At 43.2% G+C, this 25163-nt stretch overlaps 1 protein-coding gene across 1 annotated transcript in view; it reads right to left on the minus strand.

The window, feature by feature from the left end:
* Window positions 1–2140: 2140 nt before the first annotated feature.
* The window catches only part of MARS2 (methionyl-tRNA synthetase 2, mitochondrial), a 47329-nt gene continuing 24306 nt past the window's right edge, over window positions 2141–25163 (minus strand). The window contains exons 2-3 of the mRNA XM_053473547.1: window positions 23668–24002; window positions 2141–3353 (exon numbers count right to left, since the gene is read on the minus strand). Of these exons, the coding sequence (XP_053329522.1) occupies window positions 2208–3353; window positions 23668–24002 (1481 nt within the window). The 3' untranslated portion in view covers window positions 2141–2207. The remainder of the gene's footprint in view (window positions 3354–23667; window positions 24003–25163) is intronic.

Below are 25163 nucleotides of genomic sequence, written 5' to 3' on the forward strand. Positions count from 1 at the left end.
CCCATCAACCACAACTGCCCCTAAATTAACCCTGAACACCCCATCAACCATAACTATCCCTAAATTAACCCTAACGACCCCATTAACCATAACTGCCCTTAAATTAACCCTAAAGACCCCATTAACCATAACTGCCCCTAAAATAACCCTAAAGATCCCTTTAACCATAACTGCCCCTAAGTTAACCCCCACCTCCCCTAACTTTCAGCAGCCCAAATATAAATTTTATATGTACTGTTAGATGAGTCGCTGAGCAGTGTGGACGCTATAAGGAAGGGGACGGGGCGAATAGTCAGAGTGACTGCAGGGAGGGACTGGGAAGTAGTAACTGCTGTAAGTGACATTGAATAAACCGGATTATAAAACGAGGGGTATTTTTCAGAGCTTTTGCTCTGAAAAAACCCTCATCTTATAATCGATAAAATCGATTCAACTAATCGATAATGAAATTCGTTAGCAACTAATAATTCATTATCGATTAGTTATTGCAGCCCTAATATATATATATAATAATGCCTGGTTTTTGTCACCAATATTGTCACCTGCAGTCCCTTTAATACAATACAGTAGTCACACCACAACAGTACATTTTCTGTACCAAAATAAACAACTTGCAGTATGGTAGGCGAGCAATGCGTATCAATCACAGCCTCTGCTAAACTAACTGTAACAGTGACTGTAACTGTTGGAGTGTGACAGTTAGCTTAGCACTCATTATTCTTATACAATAGTATAGCAATACAGAAAATGTTCTGTTGTGGGGTGGATTGGAGAAGCTGTGGTGACTACTGTAGTGTATTACAGGGACTACAGCAGCCATTTTTCAACCTGTACCTGAGTGGAGTTTAGTCGATTAAGACAGTTGCTCATTTATGTTACTAGCCGAACCTCTAATTTGTGGACAAGTCTTTTTTATTATATTTCTATCATATCATCTATTGTTCTTATTGGTCAGTAAATATTGGTTAGAAAACCAGGCATTATAACACATAATATTGGGGAAATAGTCTTGCTCCACAGGGCTGCATGTGTCTATGATGTACCAGTATCTGCCTGCCCAGGCCCAGTTCTCTAGTATTGCTGCTGCACCTCTTTGGGGGAACCTTTTTAAAAAAAAAAATCTATAATGAAAGGTGAGACAAGAAGGTATCAGGGACCTCCGCTTTTAAGGAACACCCCCTGAATGTATTGAATTAAAAAGACTTCCGAATTTTGTCTGAAACAATGGCCTGTAATTGATTTTGCTCGCTGTGCGCATGTCTAGTGTATATTTACTGTAGTGTCAGTGTGTATGTGTGCTACATGTATAGTGCTACAGCCAGAGTGTGTAAATGTATAGTTCCAAAAGTTGGTATGTCTACTGTATTGTAGTGCCAGATTCAGTGTGTATGGTGTTTATGTTACAGTATGGCATTAGCAAGTGTGTATGTCAGCATATAGTGTTACAGTGTGTGCAATCAATACGTATCCGGAAATTAGACAAACTCGGACACTATTTAAAACGGACTTTTCTGACTGCTAAACGCACATAACCACTGCGGATTGCTTTCCAAATTTCTCCTGAGGAAGCCCCTTAAAGGCGAAACGCATTGAGAAAAGAAGAAGAAAATCGCAGTGCTACATTATTGGAGAGAAGCTGATGAGGACTGTTTCCCTTCTCTGGTCTACGAACTTTTTAAGTTGAACGCTCCATTGACACCTGCTATCCTGTAAGTGCATTCTATTTGCCTATACTAACCACAGGAAGATGCTGCACTATTTGATATGGAGTTATGTGCAGAAAAGTTCATTTATAGTTATATCCCAGGTTTTTTATGGTTGAGTTATAACATAACTTTTGCTTTAATAGAAGTGTTTTGCAACATAATATGTATATTATTGCCATAGTGAGGAAAACTATCCAGGACACAGGTTTCACCAATAAATATTAGAGACAGCTATGTTTTACATGAAATGGAAATGTATGCATTAGTGACAAGTTTGTAAGCTTGCGAGCAGGGCTCTCTCCACCTAATGTATCGGTTTGTCTTAGTCTGTCATTTCTCATCTTGTCATACCCCTTGAATATATGTATTGTATTAAGTGCTGCGTAAATTGTTGGCGCTATATAAATAAAAGATCATTCTAATAATAATAAAGTGAATGACTTTTATGACACCTTAAAATAAACTTAACAGTTATTAATATGTGAAACAAAGACTTTTCTGTTATCCTGACTTTCCAATTATAATTGGTTCTTTGTTGGATTTCTTTTCCAGTCTAGGAAATAGTACCCCACAATCAGGCCCAAGAGGGTGACCCTGAAAGCAACAGTTCTCTCCCCATGCAGCTGCCAGAAAGCTACCTCCTTTGAGTGTCCTGTGAACAGGTGGAACACCAAGGCGTTCCAGGAGAGCTTTAGAGAGACCAGGAACAGCAGGCTGTAGAAGGGTGGCGTAAAGCCTTAGTGCCTCAAGTGTTATATAAAGTACAGAGTCACCCCATTCAGACTCTTCTTTTATTCCTCCGCACAGCTTCCAAGGAGCCTGACTCTGGAAAAAAGCATTAGTCTGACGTACTCTGGCATATATTGCCTCCAAGGCCTTGTTTACGTGAAATGTCTTCACTCGTTGCTCCACTTCTGATGGAAGCTCCTGCAGTGACCTCAGTAAATCATTTAACTGGCCATGAGCAGACAACGGAATACTGTTTGGGTAGTATTTTGGAAAGTGCTGCATGGGATTTATAGCATGTGCTGTACATCGGTTCAGTAGTCCCCCCAGAGCATCTGCAAGTTCGGCATTCAACAGTGCATGGACAGCATGATGATTAAAATCACAATCCCGTTCCGGGGCACCATTGCGCAGCAAGTAATAGCGTAGGCCATCTCTTGTGTAGCGTCTCATGCATTCAATTGGGTCCACAACATTCTGTAGGCTTTTGGACATCTTAACCCCTTTACAGGTCCAGTGTGAATGTACAAATAATGTCCGTGGTGGGGGCAGGCCTGCAGCAAGCAAGAATGCTGGCCAGTATATAGCATGAAAGCGGAGTATATCCTTTCCCAAGATGTGGGTGGATGGGCCCCAAGGTGCCAAATGTGGGTCAGGATATCCTGCAGCAGTCAGGTAATTGACCAGAGCATCCAACCAGACATAGATGACATGTGATGGATCAGAAGGCACAGGGATACCCCATGATAGACGGCTACGGTGGCGAGAGACAGACAGGTCTGGAAGATCATCCTCTAACCAGTGGTGTACCACACGGAGGAATTTGGTAGGGCGTATAGGATCGGACTGCAGCCAACGCAACAGCAAAGGACGTAGGGAAGACAAGCGAAACATATAATTCTCCTCGCTCATCCAATGCACCTAAAGGATAAAACAGAATAAAATAATTACTGCTTCTAAAGGTTCAAGTAAAATGATAAAAACACAATGGGGTGAAACCCCCCCCCCGAATGTTCACCTTTTTAGGTATACTCCGATCTGAAAGAATTCCATCACAACAAAGGGTATATTATGCCTTAGATCTGACCTTATTGTGTTTTTACCCAATCTTGGTTAAAATTACTTTTTCGTGTTTAATGTATCCATGTATCAACTACAGAAACAAAAAGGTAAGGAGGCCTTGCTTAAACAAAACGTGCAAACTGAATGTTTCTTGTTTTTTTTATTTTTAACTTTCAAGTACCTGTGAAACAAAAGTTTTGGGAAGTATATCTTTGATACAATTTTATTTATTGATTTGTTTTTTTGTTTTGCCCCCCCCACAACTTTTTCTTTGAACGCTGTCACTAATTACCTTTGTTATTTCACATTACTTTTGGGGTAACTGGAGTTTTACCTTCAGTGATTCAGCAGCGCTTATTACGTTTGTTCAGCGCTTCAATAAGTCACTTATTAGTAGAATGTGCAGGGGAATATTACACAGAAAGTAAACCTGCCACAGGCTACATAAGTATAGCCTCAGTATAAACACTAGATGAATAAATAAATTAATAAATAAATTAATAATATTGCCAGACATAAGTACAGTTATATTGAAGTATGACACACACACACACCCCACTTCCCTCACGCCCCTGCTTTTACCTGTGGTCCAGGTTGGAAGACCTTTGTAAACCATTTTGAACTGGTACGAGGAGACCCCTGTAGTTATGCCAGAGGCTTTTTGAGACCGGATGTGCGGGGTTAATTTAAGATCTCAGTCAGGGGTGACACCTAGGCAGTTTTTCGTATGAAGATTGCTATAAAAGCTATATATTGCTGTAAAGTTGATAAAAACAACCAACAATATATTGGGTCTTGATTTAGGAGAAACCAGATCACAATTAAAAGGAAATCTCATATCTTACTTAATTACAGGGCTTCTCTTAAATGGCCCATTCCCTCCAGCCTCTCACCCCCACAAACACCTCCACACTGCTGCTGTTTGTTAGGATTACCAGAGCAACATGTGTTCAGTTACACCTCCAGTTTAAAGAAATACCCCACACATGTATTTTGGCTTTGCATAGCAGAGAGAAAACTATTTCTTTATTTGCCTTGACTCCAGTGGTGACCTTAGAGAAATTAAATTAAGAAGATTGTCAGATGAGCAGAGACAGGGAAGGATTGTACACTAAGATTTGTGTTTAACAGCACAGCAAGAAATTTCCTATTCCAATAATGCTCCTTTTCTTCACCCAATCCAACAAAAGCAGACAAATAATTCTGGCAAAGAGGACAGTAATTTAACATAATCATCCTAATCTGTCATGTTTTTTCCTGTCCACATCTGTCAGATTAAAGCTTCTCATATTTATAAACACCCCTTGTCATTTACAGCGACAAAAGAACGTCTCTAAAATATAAAAATCAAAACATTATGGACTATCAATATAAAAAAGGAGGCACATAAAAGATACCCATGGCGGGTGTCTTATGTGCCTCCTTAATCAAGAATTAAGAAAGCACCACCTCTCACAAGTGTCCAAAACCAACAAAAGTAGAATCTTCGGCTGCCAGGGAGCAGAGCAGCGCATAGTTATAAGATATCACTGCATACCATACTGGCATGGTGCTACTTTTACATATTTATAAAAATATAGATGCTGTAAAAAGCCTGAAAATAGAGAAGAACGATACCTTGCTGTGTGGGAACTACTATTCTGAGAACTTTAGATTAAAAAACAAGCACAAAGGTTTTAGAATAGTTTTTATACCGTATTTGCCGGAATATAGGCCGCACTCCCCCCCCCCACTAAAGTCTTTAAAGTGGGGGTGTGGCCTATATTCGGGGTTTAGCGCAAGAATGCACAATTCCTATCGTCCGACGCCCGGGACATGCAGTTCCGGGCTCTGGGCAGACAGCAGGGTTAGGATACAGATCCCCCACAGAGCTGCAGGGGACCTGCATCCTACTCGCCGATACACTCAGACAGCCTCCCCTGCCAGGCGGGGAGTGCCGGCACGGGAGATTGGTAAAGCACATCGCGCAGACGTTCACCGGCTGCGGCGATGCAAGCGTAAACAACCTCCGCTGCCGGCACGTCTGCTCGATGCGCTTTAACAATTTCCCTTGACACACGGAAAGTGGTAAGTCTAGGGGAGGGGGGGGCACATCTTGGGGGCAGAGAGTGGCACAGAGTGGCAGCATATCTTGGGGAAGGGCACAGAGTGGCAGCATACGTATTACAAATGTTTCTTTAAAAAAGCACCTAACTTTTAGGGTGCGGCCTATAATCGAGCCAATACAATAAATAAGGTTGCAATATTTGTTAATGCATATGACACCTCCATTTTTTATATTTTTGTACCCTTCATGACCAAGGCTGTTTTTAACTCCCCCGCAGCGCTGCAGGGGACCTGGACCCTCTCTGGCAGCCGGTGGACGTCTGCACTATGCGCACAGACAACCCCGCTGCTGCCGGCATTGGCATCACATGACCTTGCTGTGCTCATTCATAGAAGCCCCGGCGGAAGTGCTGGCAGCAGCAGCGGAGGATGTCTGCACGCATCCAGAGGAGGCAGAGTGTCAAATAGGGGGTATAAGGCATATCTGGGGGGCAGATGTGCATAACTGGGGCGCAGGTTGGCAAAAAAAAATAAAAACAAAAATGCATTTTTCTCAAATTTTTTATTAAATATGAAAAAATAGTTTGCATGTGAATTCATATTTACTAGTAAAACTTTTTTCTTATAGGGTAGTCTTATATTGAGGCTCAGATTAATATTCAGATTGGGGGGGTCATTTTATAATCGAGTATTTGAATGTTTCCATCATATCCCCGTCATGTCTTTCTTCCAGACTATATATGTTAAGATCCTTTGACCTTTCCTGGTAAGTTTTATCCAGTAATCCACCTTAATATTTTTTATTAGTGATATTGCAGAAGGTCTTGATGGTAAGGTATGTCTTTTTGCTGAGAACACAAAAATGTGCAAAAGGGTTGATGTTCCTGGAGGGATAAGCCAAATGGCAAATGACTTGGGTAAACTGGAAAAATGGTCAGAACTCTCGCAACTGGGATTTACTGTGGATAAATGTAAAGTAATGCACCTGGGGCATAAAAACCCAAGGGTAGAGTATAGAATATTTCATATTGCCCTAACCTTAACATGAGATTAAAAGGATGTAGGAGTAATTATTTCAGATGATTTAAAGGTAGGTAGACAATGCAATAGAGCAGCAATGCTTGGTTGTATAGGGATAGGTATTAGCAGTAAAAATAGGGAAGTGTTTATGCCGTTGTACAGAGCACTGGTGAGACCTCACTTGGAGTATTGTGTACAGTACAGACCGTATCTCCAGAAGGATATTGATACGTTGGAGAATGTACTGGTTAATGTACCCATGTGTATTGCCCTTTGTGTTTTAATATATGTGATGCCCCAACCACCCTGCTGTGTAGTTATACCCCCTAGCCACCCCATTTGTTGTATTTGTTGTCCCAAGGGAGCCCTCCCTTTGAATATACCCATACCCCTTCGACCTATCACTCCAACATTTTTTTTTTAATACTTACTTTTTCGCTGCCTTCCTTCCCCGCAGACTGCTCTCCTCCGAAGTGTCCTATTCACTGTCACGAGGAGCTGTTTCGCGTGAGCCCGCCCGCCTGAGCGTCTTCAAAGGGGCGGGATGAAGAGCCTCAAGGAGGCACTGGGCAGAATTGTGCAGGAACCCAGGCCGCTTAATGATTTTATGAACGATAATGATTTAATTCCCTGCATTAAAGATGAATCGGCCACCACAGTGGACGGCCGCGCGCGTTAAATTTATATTAAGGGTGACCGGAGGGGGAGGCAATTGCCCCCCTGCCCAGTTAACATATATATAGCTTGGAAGAAATACGTGACAGGGAGGATTTGATAGAAACATTTAAATACTTAAAGAGAATCAACATAATAAAGAAAGTTTATAAGTTTATTTAAAAGAAGAAATGCTACCATGACAAGGAGGGCATAGTCTTAAGCTAGAGGGTTCTGCAAGCTAGACTGGAACTTGGCTGAATTCCTCTGGCAGGGCCCAAGGCTGGAACTTCTCGGGCAGGGCACACATCTGGAAGCCCTAGGTAAGGCACACAACAGGAAAACCTTTGGAATCCCACACACAGGTACTGGACTCATGGCAGTGAGTACTGGAATCAGCAGCGGAGATCAAGGTCAGGACGAGCTGGTTCAAAACAGGTAGAATTCTACTTTTTTTTAGAAACTGTTTAACAATGAACCGTAAATCAAGACCGAAGGGAAGTCTAACAGTCAGATTCACAATTCCATTAAAGACATCTGTCCCCTATAGCTGTCAACTGAACTGTAACCTTGCAAGCGGTAACCTGTGTCTCAGCTAGAACCCACAGCTAGAACCCACAGTGTGAGCCATCCAAATGGAGAAATTAATAAAGCACAGTGGTTGTCAGTCAAATCGTCAGCGTATGAGAGCAAAACCATTCCGTAATCGCAAAAAAAAAAACAAATGAATTTGTTGTTGTAAGCTAAGTCTTTGTGTATGGTTTCCAAATTTCAAAAAAAAAAAAAAAAATCCCCCTGTCTTTCTTTATCCTATAAGACTAGGGTCCACTCCAGGAACATGATCCTGGTAATTTTATTTCTCCAGTACTTAAAATGGCCTTTACTGCTATCAGAATTAAATGATCTAGTAAATTAATGTTTGTTCCTCTAATACCCAGTGCATCATATACCCCCAGCATAAAGGTCTACATCGCACCAAGTCTCCCATTATTGGGCCTACTATCTCCCAGAAGGCCAAGACCTTGAGACAGGTGAGTAAGCAATACTCCAGGCCAAGTTGCATTTTGAGCAGAGACTCACTTTTTGGGGAGGCTAAAAGTTGTTTATTTGAAATGTACGCCCTATTAAGAAGCTTGAAAATAGTGTAATGAAACCAAGAAGCTTGCTGGTTCTTTAATCTACATGTATATGCTTGTAGCAAAGATTGGGAGATGTCTTGAGAAAGGTCGTACCATCTCAAAAGGCTCTTTGTACATGTAGAATAGTGTTGGGTTGGTGTTGGGTTGGGTGTATATTGTGTAAAGTTTGGTGTAAATAGAGTTTAGCTTGCATTTATGGCCAGATATGAGGAGGTAGTGAGTATTTCTCCCTAAGGACTGGAAAAGGGTAGTGTAATGTCAATTCATGAATTGGCATTTGGTGTGCAACATAATGTGTTTTGTGTATGTTGTTATAGTCATTATTCTGGGCTTTGATCAGTAAACCTCTGGTTTGTCTAACAGCTTAGGCCATAAAATGTACTTAGACAATAAGGATCACCAGAGCTGAATGTGTGTGTGGGGGGGGGGTCGTAAAGTATATTGGGACATGTCCTCTGAATAACCCAAAAGTCAGCATAACCACATAAAATGTGAACATGTGTATGTACAATGTGTATGTATTGTGAGAGGGTCCAATATGAATGTATATTTGGATTGCCCAGGTTGTATCGTTTTGTTGGGTACCAAACATGCCCAGCTGGTTTATTTCTCCCCTGAGAGATGAGAATGGCTACTTTCCAAACCTAGTGTGTTTGGTGTCTAAAGATTCAAAGATATGAGGAATATGATCATATCAAAATTAAAATGGTATATTGTAAGTTGCTAATTTTTGGAAGACTACTACATTCTCAGGTAGAAGTCTGCACTGGGCTCTTGACAGGTATGATGGAGTGGACCATAAACTGTCAAGGCCAAATCCCTCTGGTCATTTAGGATTCAATATATAAACCAGGGTTCAATATATAAAGATTTTAGATCTTGAGAGTTTTTCTTTTAACAACTGCACAGAGAACCTTTACCATCTGAATCACCCACAAGGATTATATATATTGGTAATTATATATAAGGATTTCATTTACATATAGTTACATAGTTCATAAGGTTGAAAAAAGACCCAAGTCCATCAAGTTCAACCCTTCTACCTAACCTTCCTATTCTTGATCCAAAAGAAGGATCAAGGATGTTTTCTCCTATTTGATTTTATAGACTGTTTTGTAACTTGTACTCTGTATGCCATTTATTTCTGTATGTTTGTACACAGCACTGTGAAGTCTTTTGTCAGATTAAATGTTAAATGTTTAATCAGCTTGTGTCTTTGCTCTCTAATTAATATAAACTCACTCTTCTGCAGAATACATTACCAAAGGGTTAATATATATATATATGTGTATATATATATATATATATATATATGTATATGTATATATATATATGTATATGTATGTATATGTATATATATATATGTATATGTATATATATATATGTATATATATATATATGTATATGTATATGTATATGTATATGTATATGTATATATATATATATATATATATGTATATGTATATATATGTATATATATATATGTATATATATGTATATATATATATGTATATATATGTATATATATATATGTATATATATGTATATATATATATGTATATATATATATATATATATATATATATATATATATATATATATATATATATATATATATATATATATATATATATATATACACACACATATATACATATATATACACACACACGTGTCTCGGGCAAGTGAGAACCAAAACACTTTTATTTAAAGTAAGTAACACACCAAAATAGGACAAAACAATTAAATAACAATAATTATATATATATATATATATATATATATATATATATATATATATATATATATAATTAACAGCAATCACATTCCTATCATGCCCAGATTCCAGGATGTACTCGCAGACTTGGCATGATAGGAGTACAATTGCCCTATCTACCCCTTCTCACTCCCTTCTGTCCTATCTACCCCTTCTCACACCCTTCTCCCTATCTACCCCCTTTCCCCTGTCTCACTCCCTTCTCCATATCTACCCCCTCCTAACTATCTACCCTTTCCCTCTTTGAAGTTCACTTACCTTTCAGGAGTCCTGAGGTGGGGGTGCAAGGGTGATGGGAGTTATGATGTACTTTTAGAGCATAATTAGATCATGAAAAAGACATTGGAAATGGTACAGGATAACACCCATCACTCTCACACACTTACCAATCCACACGCATACATACCAATCCACACGCATACATACCAATCCACACGCATACCAATCCACACGCATACCAATCCACACGCATACCAATCCACACGCATACCAATCCACACGCATACATACCAATCCACTCTCACTGAATGCTTTCCTACCTTTCCTCTTTTCTCCTTACAGCTCCTTTTCCTTCTCTTCGCTCCTCTTCTTCAGTTCTTCTGTCTTCTTCCAGGTCAGAGGGCACGGACAGTGGTGGGCGCGGCTTCAGTGTTGTGCGCCGGGATCTGACAACAAACCCCGGCGCACAGCAGCTGTTGCCGCGCGGATCACAAGGGAGCAGGAGATCCTTGAACCGGCTTAAAATCACTCAAGGGAGCCGGAGGTATGTTAAAGAGCATTACTGTCCGTCTCTGGAGGGGTGCCGGGTGCCCCCCTGATGAGCGCCACCCGGTGCGGACCGCCCCCCCCCCCCGCTAGGTACGCTACTGGCAGCGGCGGACCCCGCAGCGACGTCGTCGGACCGCACGGCGGCGGCAGACCCCGCAGCGGCGCCCCCTGGTGTGTGGCGCCCTTTGCGGTCGCACAGGTCGCACACCCCAAAAGCCGGCCCTGATTTTGGGACAATGGCGCTTAACATTTTTTAGTGTTGTGGTTTAGCTGTGATTTTCTTCTCTCATTTTGCGTACCCACACATATTATATATTGTTTTTTTCAGGACAAACAGGGCTTTCTTTAGATACCATTATTTTTATCATATCATCTCATTTAGTATTAAAAAAAAAAATGATAAAATATGGTGATTTTTTGTTAAAAAAAAAATGACTCACTTTTCTTTGAAACAGGAAGTTCCACTTACCAAGAGCTTCTTTTCCCTGCCAATCCCTGGTGACACTCAGGATAGACTCCTCCTCCGTACCCGAGATAGGGCAGGACTCAAAACTTTAAAAGCCCCTCCCCTCCTACTAACCCCAGTGAATACCAAAGACCACACAGGAAAAACAATCTGATGCAACAAAAGTTTATTGAAAGGAAGGGAGGGAACAAAAACGTGAAAAGAAAAGAAGCTCTCGATAAGCAGAACTTCCTGTTTCCCTGCCATCCCAGATGACACTCAGGATAGATGTACCAGAGAAGAAGGGTGGGTAAACTTAAGGAGACAAAACAGCCTCAAGGACCTTCCGACCGAAAAGAGAGTCCTCCTGAACCATCTGGTCGAGACGGTAATGCTGTACAAAAGCGTGGAGAGTTCGCCAAGTAGCCGCCTTACAGATCTGGTCAGGCGAAATACAACATCTTTTGGTCCAGGAAGTGGAGACTGCCCTAGTAGAGTGGGCACGGATCCCCACAGGAGCAGGTTGGCCGACTGCAGAGTATGCCAAGTTGATGGCCGCAACAATCCACTTAGAAATGGAAGACTTGGAAAACTGGAGAAACTGTTCCTTCATAGACAGAAACCAATAGAAATCGGGGCGCATATGTACATGGGAAGAGAAAATATATATAATAGTGTAGTATGATCAACAAAATGGAAATATATAGATGTGTAAAATGCACTCACAAACGGTGCCAGCACAAGAAGCTCTTCTGAAAAAACTGTTCTTTATTCTTTAAAAGCTCTATAGGTATAAAGCAGAGACAACAACCATATGGTGCAGTATTTTCCTAGGTGATGTATGCGCAAGTCAGAAAACACTTACAGAATGGTTGAGTTCAAACGGGTCAAATATTTAAAATGAAGAGTCCAACGAAGTGGATCAGGAACAGGAACTTCGTTGGACTCTTCATTTTAAATATTTTAAATAAATACAGAGAAATCGACTGAAGAGGCTCAAAAGGAGGTAGTGTGAGTCTTCGAAGGACGAGATTCAGGTCCTGTTGAACCATCCTGGTGACAGAACGAGGACGCATCCAGACGATGGCCTTGGCAAAACGTCTGACCACAGGCAGAGATTTAAGCTCGAACCCCAGGACAGCACTAATGGCAGAATTATGCACCCTGATAGTAGAAGGTTGAAGTCCACTGTCGAATCCCTCCTGGAAGAAGTCCAGACTAGAGGCCGAGGAACAGGAAGACGGCAAAATTCCCTTGGAACAACACCAACCATGAAATCTCTTCCAGATCTTGATGTATCGCAGAGAGGTAACCTTCTTTCTACTCTGCAGAAGAGTCTCAGCCACAGGAAAAGAAAATCTCCAGGCCGTCAGGTGGAACACGGCAGGGTTTGGGTGCAGGAATGAACCCTGACGCAGTAGGTCTCTCCAAGTTTCAGAGGGGGAGAGAGACCTAGAGTGATCAAGTCCGAATACCAGACGCGCTTCGGCCAGTCTGGTGCCATCGAGATCACGGAGGCACGGTCCTTCTTGATCTTCTGTAGGACCCTGGAGAAAAACATAGGCGCAACGAAAATTCCACACCTGGGCGAAGGCATTATCGCCAAGGGATGATCCTGAGGCTTGAGGGAAAAGAAGACAGGAATTTGAGTATTGTCTCTTGATGCCATCAGTCAATCTTGGTTAAGCCCCACTGTTGGACGATGAGGTCGAAGGCTGCCGGATGCAGACCCACTCGCTGCTCAGCACAGGAGTTTTGCTCAGGAAATCCGCTTGAGAATTCAAAGTCCCTCTGAGGTGGACAGCGGACAGAGTCATGACATGGGACTCTGCCCAAAGAAATCCTGAGCGATACACCGAGAAGTCGAGGACTTCTTGTGCCCCCTGTCTGTTGACATAGGCTATGACTGCCTGATTGTCGGAGCAAAGCAAAATGTCCTTGCCGGCGAGCAGATGTTCCCAGTGATGGAGAGCTCTTTCTACTGCAAGCAACTCCAAACAGTTTGAGGGAAAAAAGTTTCGTAGTTGGAGACCAGAGTCCATGCACGAACAGGTTCTGATACGTAGCTCCCCATCCCCTGATGCTGGTGTCGGTGGTAAGAAGTACCTTGGTGACAAGAGACCATCTTCTCCCCGCAGCAAGGATGTTCCGTTGAAGCCACCAGGTGAGGGATGCTCTGACATGCAGTGGAAGACAGACAAGCCTGTCTAGAGCCAATGGGTTGTCTTCTAGTTGGTTGAGGACAAATCTTTGAAAAACTCATGTGGGCCATAGCCCAGGGCACCGCATACCTTGCGGAGACCATCTTGCCCAGGAGAGACATGCATAACCTCAAGGAGCTTCCGTGCGCAGAGCGAACCCTGCGTACTAGGAAACAAATCACCTTAATCCTGGCAGGAGGAAGGAAAGCTTTCCCGGAGCAGGAATCCAGGTGAAGACCCAGAAACACTAGCTGTTAAGAGGGAACGGTGCAGGATCTGTCCCAGTTCAGAATCCAGCCGAGATCTTGTAACGTGTCGACCACTGTGGATAGTGAGCCCGAAGAATCGGCACCGACCGGGCATGGATAAGCTAATCGTCCAGAAAAGGAATGGCTGAAATTCCCTGAACTCGGAAATGGGCCGCCACGACAGCTAAAAGTTTTGTGAAGACTCTGGGGGCCGCCGACAGTCCAAATGGAAGGGCTTGAAACTGAAGATGCTGGACAGCTGAACCCTGAGTTATCGTCAAAAAACGTAAGTCTATCATTAGGCGAGAACCTCCCGGCCTCTTGGGGACCAGAAAAAAACTATAAAAATCCCTGGCCCAGGTCTGGCCAAGGGACAGGAACCAGGACTCTGAGGTCCGTCAACTGCTGAATGGTAGATAACAGGACTAAGCGCCTTGCCTGGAGGAAGGTGGGAGACCATAAAACGGTCTGAAGGTCTGGTCCGAAATTGAAGCCGATAGCCGTGCGAGACAATGGCTCTCACCTAAGGGTCTCGGGCAAGTGAGAACCAACTGTCCCTGAAAAATCGGAAGCCTTCCTCCCACCAGAACGGAGGCGTCATGCAGAGTTCTTGGGGTCTTGAAACGCTTTGGGGAAGGCAAATCTGTCAAATCTCCCCCTTCCTCGAGGGAATCTGCCTCGGAAGCTCTGTTCTCTGGACAAGGGGTTGAATCTAGAACTATGGCCTCTAGATTGTCCCGGGAAGAATGGCCGAAAGGACTGCCGTCTTTTCGAAGGAGGCTTTCGATGGGGCAGCCAATGCTTTTCCTCTGTGGTCTTCTCCAAAAGGGACTCCAGCTCTTCCCTGAATCAAGTCTTACCCTTAAAAAGGGATATTAAGAAGCCTGTTCTTAGAGGCATTATCTGCCACCCAGGCCTTAAGCCACAAGGCCCTTTTAGCTGCAAAAGAAAGCACCAAAGCTGTGGCTGTCATTCTGATGTTTTCAATGGAGGCATCACAGAGAAAATCCACGGCCAATTTCACGGCAGCAACATTCTTGAGGATAGTCTTCCTTGAGGTATTGGCAGCAATATCCTCTTCAATCTGGGAGAGCCAAAGCTTGACTGTTCTGGAAACCGAGGCAAAAGCAATTCCCGGTTTAAGGACAGCAGCAGAAACATAGAAAGTGATGGCAGGTAAGGACCAGTAGGGCCCATCCAGTCTGCCCAACCTCTGAGTACTTTCCTTTAGTACCTGCCCTTATCCTATATCTAGCTTGGCCTTATGCCTATCCCATGCTTGCTTAAATGCTACTGTATTAACATCTACCACCACTGATAAAAGGCTATTCCATGCGTCCACTACCCTTTCCGTAAAGTAATATTTTCTGATGTTACCATTAAACCTTTGCCCCTCTAGCTTATGGCTATGTCCTATTGTTGTGGTAGTATTTCTACTTTTAAATAAACTATCTTCCTTTACCTTGTTGATTCCCTTTAAGTATTTAAATGTTTCTATCATATCCCCCTTATCACGTCTTTCTTCCAGGCTATATAGGTTAAGATCCTTTAACCTGTCCTGGTAACGTTTATCTTGTAATCCATAAACCATTTTAGTAGCCCTTCTCTGAATTTTCTCCAATATTTCTATATCCTTCTGGAGATACAGTCTCCAGTACTGTACACAATACTCCAAGTGAGGTCTCACCAGTGATCTGTACAACGGCATGAGCACTTCCCTCTTTCTACTGCTGATACCACTTGCTATACAACCAAGCATTCTGCTAGCATTACCTGCTGCTCTACTGCATTGTCTGCCTACCTTTAAATCCTCAAAAATAATTACCCCTAAATACCTTTCCTCACACGTTGAGGTTAGGACAGTATCAAATATTCTATAATCTGCCCTTGGGTTTTTATGCCCCAGGTGCATTACTTTGCATTTATCCACATGAAATGCCAATTGCCACAGCTCTGATCATTTTTCCAGTTTACCTAGATCCTTTGCCATTTGGCTTCTTCCTCCAGGAACATCAACCCTGTTGCAAATTTTTGTGTCGTCAGCAAATATATACCTTTCCGTCAAGACCATCTTCAATATCACTAATAAAATATTAAAGAGAATGGGTCCAAGTACAGATCCCAGAGGTATCCCACTGGTAACAAGACCTTGTTCTAAATATACGCCATTGACTACAACCCTCTGTTGTCTGTCACTCAGCCACTCCCTGATCCATTCAACAACATTGGGATCTAAACCCAGAGATTGAAGTTTATTTATAAGTCTTCTATGAGGGACAGTGTCAAAGGCCTTACTGAAATCTAGATACGCAATGTCTACTGCACCACCTTGATCAATTACTTTACCCAATCCAAAAAATCAATAAGATTCGTTTGGCATGATCTTCCTGAGGAAAAGCCATGTTGTTTTTGATCTTGAAACCCATGTAACTTCAGATGTTCAACACTCCTTTCCTTTAACATAGTTTCCATTAATTTCCCCACTACAGATGTAAGACTAATTGGCCTGTAGTTGCCCGACTCCTCCCTACTGCCTTTTTTGTGAATGGGTGCAACATTTGCTACTTTCCAATCCCCTGGGACGACTCCGGTTACCAATGATTCGTTTTCGGTTTTGCTAGTACAGCCCCAATTTCTGCACCGGCACCGGGAACTCTGATCTCTGACAGTCGGGGAAGGTCTGCGCGATGGACGCAGACAACCCCCGCTGCTAGCCACACCTCCTTCCGGCTGCAGCGTAAGTTGTCTACGCGGATCGCGTGGACGTCCAACCGCTGCCCCGGTATACAGCAGGAAATTTGAAACACCGGTGTGTGTGGGGTGGGGAGTGTTAAATGGGCGGGGGGGAGACGGAGAAGGATCCAGGTCCCCTGCAGCGGTGCTGGGGATCTGGATCTTAGTCTCATAGTCAGACCTCTATTTGAGGACCTCTATTAGAAGACAAGGGGTATTTTTCAGAGCATTTGCTCTGAAAAAAACCGTCTTATAATCGAGAAAATACGGTAGATTCTACTATTTGTCCTGAGTTTAGAAATACCCAATGTTTTTATGTTTTTTTCTGCACGTTATGGGGCAATAAGTACCAGTAGCGTTTTGCTATTTCAAAACCATTTTTCCCCAAGTCTGATCATTCTGCCCCATGTGCTATTTCGGGTATTTTTGAAGCCAGCCAATGCAATTTACCCCATCAAACCATATATTTTTAGAAAATAGACACCCCAAGGTATTTCAAATGCTGGTATTTTAACCCTTTACATGCACTAATTCTACCACTAGCCTTTGTCAAACTTTATGGTAGTCAAAATCTTTTGTATTTTTTTTCACACACGTTGTACTCCAGGTATAAATTTACCGCTCCTGGTGTATGTCCCTGTCAAACAACACCCAAATATGTGTTCAGTAACATCACCCAAATATGTGTTCAGTAACATCTCCTGAGCGCAGTGGGTTTGTTGGGTTATTTGGCAGGTAAAAGACCACCTTTTTTTGCCGTTTAGACATCCGGTCAGTCTGTGCCCACGTCTCATATTTGGGACATCTTTGAAGCCGGCCAATTCAATTTAGCCCATCAAATCATATATTTATTAAAACTAGGCACCCTATGGACATTTATAATGCCAATATTTTAACTCTTTCCATGCAGGAATTTTTTGGGAAGATATAACGCTAATTGTAGGACATGCTCGTAAAAAAACGATATACACACACACAATTTGTACTTTTTTGGTGACAGTGGGGAACTATTTTTACATGTATATATATATATATATATATATATATATATATATATATAAACTATATATTATATACCGTATTTGCTCGATTATAAGACGACCCCGATTATAAGACGACCCCCCAAAATCAAAATATTAATTTAGGAAAAAAACAAAAAGCCTGAATATAAGACGACCCTATAGGAAAAAAAGTTTTACCAGTAAATATTAATTCATGTAAATATATTTTTTAAATTTCCTTTTATTTGCCAACCTGCCCCCCCCAGTTATGCCACTCTGCCCCCAGAAATGCTTTATACCCCCCCTATTTGCCACTCTGCCCCATGATATGCCTTATACCCCTATATGCCACTCTGGCATATAGGGGGTTAAAAGGCATATCATGGGGCTGAGTGGCATATAGGGGGTTAAAATGCATTTCTGGAGGTATATATGCATATCATGGGGCTGAGTGGCATATAGGGGGTTAAAATGCATTTCTGGAGGTCCAGAAATGCATTTTAACCCCCTATATGCCACTCAGCCCCATGATATGCCTTTTAACCCAGCATGTACTGGCTGCCTTGGCTTGATAGGAGTGTGATTGCTGCTAACAGCAATCACACTCCTATCAAGCCAAGGCAGCCAGTACATGCTGGAACCTGGGGATGATAGTAGTGGGATTACAGCCTCTCTATGCCATGCTACAACCCCCACCCCCCTTACACATCCATGCTATCACACACAAACACACATTCACAAACATTTAAATACTCATTCATTCCATTAATCACACATACTTCACACATTAATCACACATACTTACCCAAAAACCCTCCCCCACCCCCTTACCTGAACTGCAGATCTCTCACTCGAAGACTTCTGCAGGGGACCGGCTGTACCAGCAACTTCTCTGGCCCCGCCCCCAGAGGAGGGAGGGGGAGATAGAGTTCTGTGAGGAAGCTACAAGCTTCCTGTCCTCCTGCTTCTAACGGAAGAGACGCTGCTCGCGACCGGTAAGCAGCATGGCCCCAGCCATTTTTTTGGGGTCTGATTAGAAGACGACCCCGATTATAAGACGAGGGGTATTTTTCAGAGCATTTGCTCTGGAAAAAACCTCGTCTTATAATCGAGCAAATACGGTATATTATATATATATAAATAAAATCCAAAGTACACGATTGCACACCAACCTTAATTACTCTGCCCGGTGCCTGGTAACTGAAGCAGTAGTGCATATAGATTCCAAAAATAGTTGCGGGCACTCCTGGGACTTGGTTTCAATAAATCTCTCAAAGCTCTGTATTACAATACTTGTATTTTACAGACCAGACCAGTGATTTCAGTCACTGGTCTGTCTTTTAACCCACCGATTTCCACGATTCACTGTGATTCACTGGGATCGGGAGGGTGTGAAGCCTCCTCTGGGGCATTGCAGGCTTGCCTCAATGAAGAGGCAGCCTGGAATAACCCACACCCGGGCTCGGGGGCGTGTTAAACAGACAGATGATTTGCATCACTGGTCTGTTGTTTAAACCGCCGATCGGAAGGCCTGAAAAACTTTCTGGTTTGCCTGGACAGCCTCACTTGAAAACGCTGCGATCAGCGCCAGATAATGACAATGCCCTTACATTTACGCGGTAACGTTATCACATTGCATCGTCACCCCGTACATGTACGTGGATTGTGGTTAAGGGGTTAAATATCACCGGTCTTGGTCTCCCCTGCTCTAATTGAGCAAGATGGTTGATCCTGTGTGCTCTATCTTGAAGCAGTAAGTAGGTTTGCTTGGGAATAATAGCATGGGAGGTGTTTAGAAAAGAAAGTCGGAAAGATCTTTGCCTCTCAAGGACCCCGGAAATCCGATGATTCGTAGGTTATTGCGACGACTCTGGTTTTCAAGGTTGTCCACCTTATCTTCTAGTTGACAATTGTATTTTGGAGGTCTCAGCGTTTGGATTTAATCTGTATGGAGACAGTTTCCTGGTTAGATACTCTCTCCTCCGCTTCATCCAACCTATACGTCGTTAGCTTCAAGTCTTGTCTGACAGCCTCCAGAGTGTTTTTGCTCGTTGAGCTATGGAGTCTCCTTCATCCTGTGTGGCAACATGTTGGAAGATATCTACTGAATTCTCCTGATCTGTATCCATGAGGACTAGTTTGGACTTTTTCGAAGACTTCTCTCTTGTTGGACATTGTCGTTGCCCTATCTAGAAATCTCTCCATGCGTGGATGGACACCGTGTCTTTCCTCCTGCACAAAAGAACACTGTGAAGTTGGGGAAACCCACTTGAAGGCACAGGAGCGCAGACAGGAGTTGTAGTGGGAAAAATAATTAAATAAAGAGAGAAACAAAAAATAACAACAGTACTTTTGGATAGTACAGTAGAGCTAAATTATATAGCAGGATCAGGGGCGTAACTAGACCCCTCAGGGCCCGGGTGCGAGAATCTGTTAAGGGCCCCATAACAGCCCGCCTGTGGCATCTTTGGCCCCATAACAGCCCGCCTGTGGCATCTTTGGCCCCATAAGAGCCCGCCTGTGGCATCTTTGGCCCCATAACAGCCCGCCTGTGGCATCTTTGGCCCCATAACAGCCCGCCTGTGGCATCTTTGGCCCCATAACAGCCCGCCTGTGGCATCTTTGGCCCCATAACAGCCCGCCTGTGGCATCTTTGGCCCCATAACAGCCCGCCTGTGGCATCTTTGGCCCCATAACAGCCCGCCTGTGGCATCTTTGGCCCCATAACAGCCCGCCTGTGGCATCTTTGGCCCCATAACAGCCCTCCTGTGGCATCTTTGGCCCCATAACAGCCCGCCTGTGGCATCTTTGCCACCATAACAGCCCTCCTGTGGCATCTTTGCCACCATAACAGCCCTCCTGTGGCATCTTTCCACCATAACAGCCCTCCTGTGGCATCTTTCCACCAAAACAGCCTGTCTGGGGTATCTTTGCCCCCCCCCTTACACATCCATGCTATCTCTCACACACACACATATTAATTCACAAATATTTACTCACTAATTCACAGAAAATCCATTCAATCATTCAGATATTCATACATTGATACTCATTAATTCCCTCATTCAGATACTCATTTACATATACTCATTCACAAACATTCATTCACTCGCTCCTTCACAGATACTCATTAATTCTCTCACTCAATCTCAAATACTCCTTCATGCAGCCTCCCCTTACCTGAACAACCGAAGATGTAAAAAGTATGTGCCGCTCGGCGCTCGCAGACCAACCTGTTCAGTGCATAGGGGGAAGCAGATGCGCAGCAGGGTCATGTGACATACGTCACGTACGTCACGTACGTCACGTGACTATTGGATTCCTGTGTCCCCCGGCTCGCGCGAGTCTGCCAGTAAGTAGCGGCCCCCCGCGGAATTAATCGTGGGGGTTGCCCGGGCCCCCTAGAGTGGTGGGCCCAGTCGCAGCTGCTGCAGGGTTAAGGGGCAAGTGCCCCTTTTGCCCTGAGTTATAGACGGCCGTAGAGGCCGCATAGGCCCAGTCAGTCCAGTCCTGACTGGGCCTATTTTAAGGTAGGGGGCTGGAGCTTCAGCTCCATCAGCCCCTGCGTGAATCCGGCCCTGGGCTGCCCGGCCCACCGATGGCCAGTCCGGGCCTGACTCTGACCGTGAGGGGGAGGGACGCTGCATCAATGACTAGGCGGCCGTCGCCAGCTCCGTGGCCCGGCTTGCCTTATTTTAAAAAAAAAAAACGGAAAAAATATTTAGGCCGGCCCCTTGGCTTGGGCCCCCCTGCCGCCGTGGCCCGATTTCAGGCGGCCCCTTGGCTTGGGCCCCCTTGCCGCCGGGGCCCGATTTCGGGCGGACCCTTGGCTTGGGCCCCCCTGCCACCGGGGCCCGGTCGCAGTCGTGACCCCTGCGACCCCGGTAGTCCGGCCACTGAGCAGGATTCCAATTACGCAAGACTTTCACAGACTCTGTTGTAGCTACTCTGTTGTAGCTATTCTGGTGATGCTAAAATTTGGTTGTACGCTGCATAATTCCTCTTAACCGTGGTCCTCTGGCCCCTGAACATAGTGTCAACCCAAGATCATTTAAGATGCAGTGCAGATGAGGAAAGCATGTCCCAAGACTCTTATAAAACAGGGGACTAGTACATAAAAAACCCAAAGAAACAAAATATAGAAATTAATAAAAAGTCCACCAGAGCGATTTTACTATTGAAATATTCCTCCAGAAGGAGAGAACAAGGCAGCACACTCTGTGATGAAAAGCTTGTTCCAGATAGATTAGGTGAGTATATGTTTACTGTAAGCAAAAGATAGCTGGGTAATGCTCCACCGTCGTACAGTAGCTTAGGCAGGAACCAGATATAGATCAATATGGCCTTTGCGTGTTCCTGCTCTTACCAAGACCTTTTTGTCAGCAGATGCTATTAAGTGTTGTAAGAATCGGTGTGCTGCTATGGTTGTGTGGAGAAGGTCTCAATAGTCGAAGCTTAGGGCACAACTTGCAGCGTCCCTCAGGAGTGTGATAGGCCAGAGAGGAGCACCAGTTTCAGATAAGATGCCCCGGCAAGCTGTGGGTTTATACCAGTAGTGCTCCAATGACCGTTCTTCCATTGCCTCTAAAGCCCCCCCGGGTACTTTTTATGTCGCGTTTACCATTGTATAGTGCTTTGGAATATAACACCACCATATATATATAATAATAGTCACCGATTATTGAACGGTCTCAGTGGCAGTAGCCTCAAAGATTTTTTTTTTATTTCACAATATTTTTTAAAAAAAATTTAACATAAATTGCCAATACTGATTAATGGCCCTTTAGGTCACTGATCATTTTAGTTGATCAATTGCCAGCAACTTAATCTGATCCTTTCTATTGATAACACTATATGTTGATTATAACTGAACACCAACATCCAACCGTACCTAACACTTATTATCCACAAACAGGACTCCATCGCTACACCTCACGCTATCCCCTAACCTCTAGATATAATTACTAAACTGAGACACAAAACCCTAAACCCAGGGAAGCACAGAGACCAAAAAACACTTACAAAATTGACCGATCGCATTTGGAATGCAAGGTGAGGTGGTGAATACTTGAACCCAGCCACTACCAACAGGGGATCAAATTGTTTGGGAGACAAGTCACCTGGACGCCATACTAGCCATTCACCCCATCACATTATTAATATGTAAGAATTATAAATTAGAACCCTTCTCGGAGGAAACATTAACCTTGTTATAGGGCCATTGTGGACACAGAGATATCAGCGCCACCTTACTACCAATCATTTTCTCATATCATGAAATAAGGGACTGTGCTTGAGCAAAACACATTATATTGCTAATCTGCCATTTGTGTTATAACAGCTTGATATTACATTTGACCAAAGCTTAATTTATTCAAGCCAGGACCCTCGAAGAGCATTCTTTGGTTACTGCAATTGTATCTGGAGTTTCATCCAAGAACAGCTCACAATAGAAGTAATAACTTTTGCAATAGCAAACCTCCAATGATATTGAAGTTGACCCTTACAGGACAGAAAAAAAACACTTGGGCCAGAACCCCCACCAGGTATCATCTATCCTTCTTTACACCACTTGTTGAAGACAATCATTATTGCTCACTCGTACTCACAGTGCCACTTCATGGAAAAAATTTTGGTCAGTCTGTGAGCAAATTTTGCATAACTGACACTGGCTACATCGTCTGCAATTTCCTTTGGTACAACACTTTGTTTCATCAGCCCTAGCTACACCAATGGTCACCAATTCCTTCTCCCATACTGTGAAACTTTTTCCTGAAGACATCACTCCAATGCACCACACTTGCCACTGGAAACAAATCACTCCTCTAATATTGGCACCACTTTGTCTTTTACTCTGAAGGTAAAATTCTCCCTACTCATCAGGTTGCTGAGTGACCTCAACTGATTATACTCTGACTGTGCAAATGGTACATAGGCTTTATTTAATAATAGCATTAAAAGGCTTTCAAATAGCTTTCAAAAGGCCAGCAATGATCTCTTCATAAACGAAACTTCCTATACTGGTACATTTCACTTTGTTTTTCCTTTACACTCTTCTTCATCTACATTTACAACAGATGTTAGTATTTTTGTCTTTTCAGCTACTGCATTGCATTTAGCACATTTTGTTTCCCCACATACCTGATGTCCACTCTCTACAGAGACTCTGATTTGGTTTCCGTTAGGGTCTCTTCCCTCTGCAGTTTGTTCTTCACTCAAGAATGCTTCATCAGAAGTGCAATACCACCCCTGGTATATTCCCTTGTAAATGTACCCCTTTTCTTCGAGGGTCAACCAGAATCTTTTTACAGCTTGTGCATGGTGGGACTCAGAGGTACGCACAAAATCAGTATAAGAGATGTCAAGAGAGTCAAATACCGAACGGAACTGATGAGAGACCGATGAACAGAGAGTGTGCAGGTCTGCACCCAGAGCCACTGCTGTCTGCTGTACCTTCATGCCATGCTCATCTGTACCTGTTAAAGAGAGGATAAGCCTTGTTAATACGTACAATATCAATTGACTTATATGTAGAGACGTATGACTCAGCAGTGCAGAATAAATATTTATCTACAATCGCTTCAATAGTAATTTTTTACCAATTTGCCAGTGCTAGCCTCCTCATCTGGTTTTCCATGTGACCTCTTCTATACTAGATCCTATGTGTTGTAAATACCTTATTTCCCCATGTATAAGACGCACCTTTATTTTGGGGCCCGAAAAAATGTACTATCATAAAATTCATACTCAATCCCATCCAATAACTGCCCCTAAATTCAACCTAAAGACCCCATCAACCATAACTGCCCCTAAATTAACCCTAAAGGCCCCATCAACCATCACTGCCCTGAAATTAACCCCCACCTCCCCTAACTTTCAGCAGCCCAAATATTAATTTTATACTTACTGTTAGATGAGTTGCTGAGCAGTGTGAATGCTATAAGGAAAGGGGCGGGACCAATCATCAGTGTGACTGCAGGGAGGTACTGGTAAGTAGTTACTGCAATCTACAATCTACAACCACTGTATAAGACACACCCAGTTTTTAGACCCCAATTTTTTTTTTAAAAAAAGGTGCTTCTTATACATGGGGAAATACGGTACTTTTTGACTGTACATATTAATTTATCAAAACCACATATAGAATGTTTTTTTTTTGCTATATCGAAAAAAGGCTTTGATTTACAAATAACCTCTGTCATGTCTCTGAAGAACCCCTCATTTCCTGCTTTAAGACCCCTATTATGCTTGGTATTTTGCATTTCCTGCTGGTTTCTATAGCCTGCTGATTTCAAAGTGTTAACTATACCCTCATACCTATACCTGGGAACTCTCTGGGTTTGCCCGGAGATTGCCGGGTCAAGACCCGAATCCTCTGGGTTGCGGGGTCTTGACACGCCCCGCTACCCACCCATTTTCCCTTTAAACAGGGGTATTTCCTGTCGCAGTCGGCAGGACTGCCCCCTGCTCAGTAGTTAGCAACTGGCATTTTTCAACATTCTACAATATATCTACACTACACATATCTCACACACACCCTGCTCTATAATATCTTACAATATCGTGTGATTTTACTGTGAAAACTTAAAGACATAGCACCCCATATATCAGCACAGAAGTTAGCAACTGGCGTTTTT

Source organism: Spea bombifrons, chromosome 8 (assembly GCF_027358695.1).
Source record: "Spea bombifrons isolate aSpeBom1 chromosome 8, aSpeBom1.2.pri, whole genome shotgun sequence".
Taxonomy (NCBI): domain Eukaryota; kingdom Metazoa; phylum Chordata; class Amphibia; order Anura; family Pelobatidae; genus Spea; species Spea bombifrons.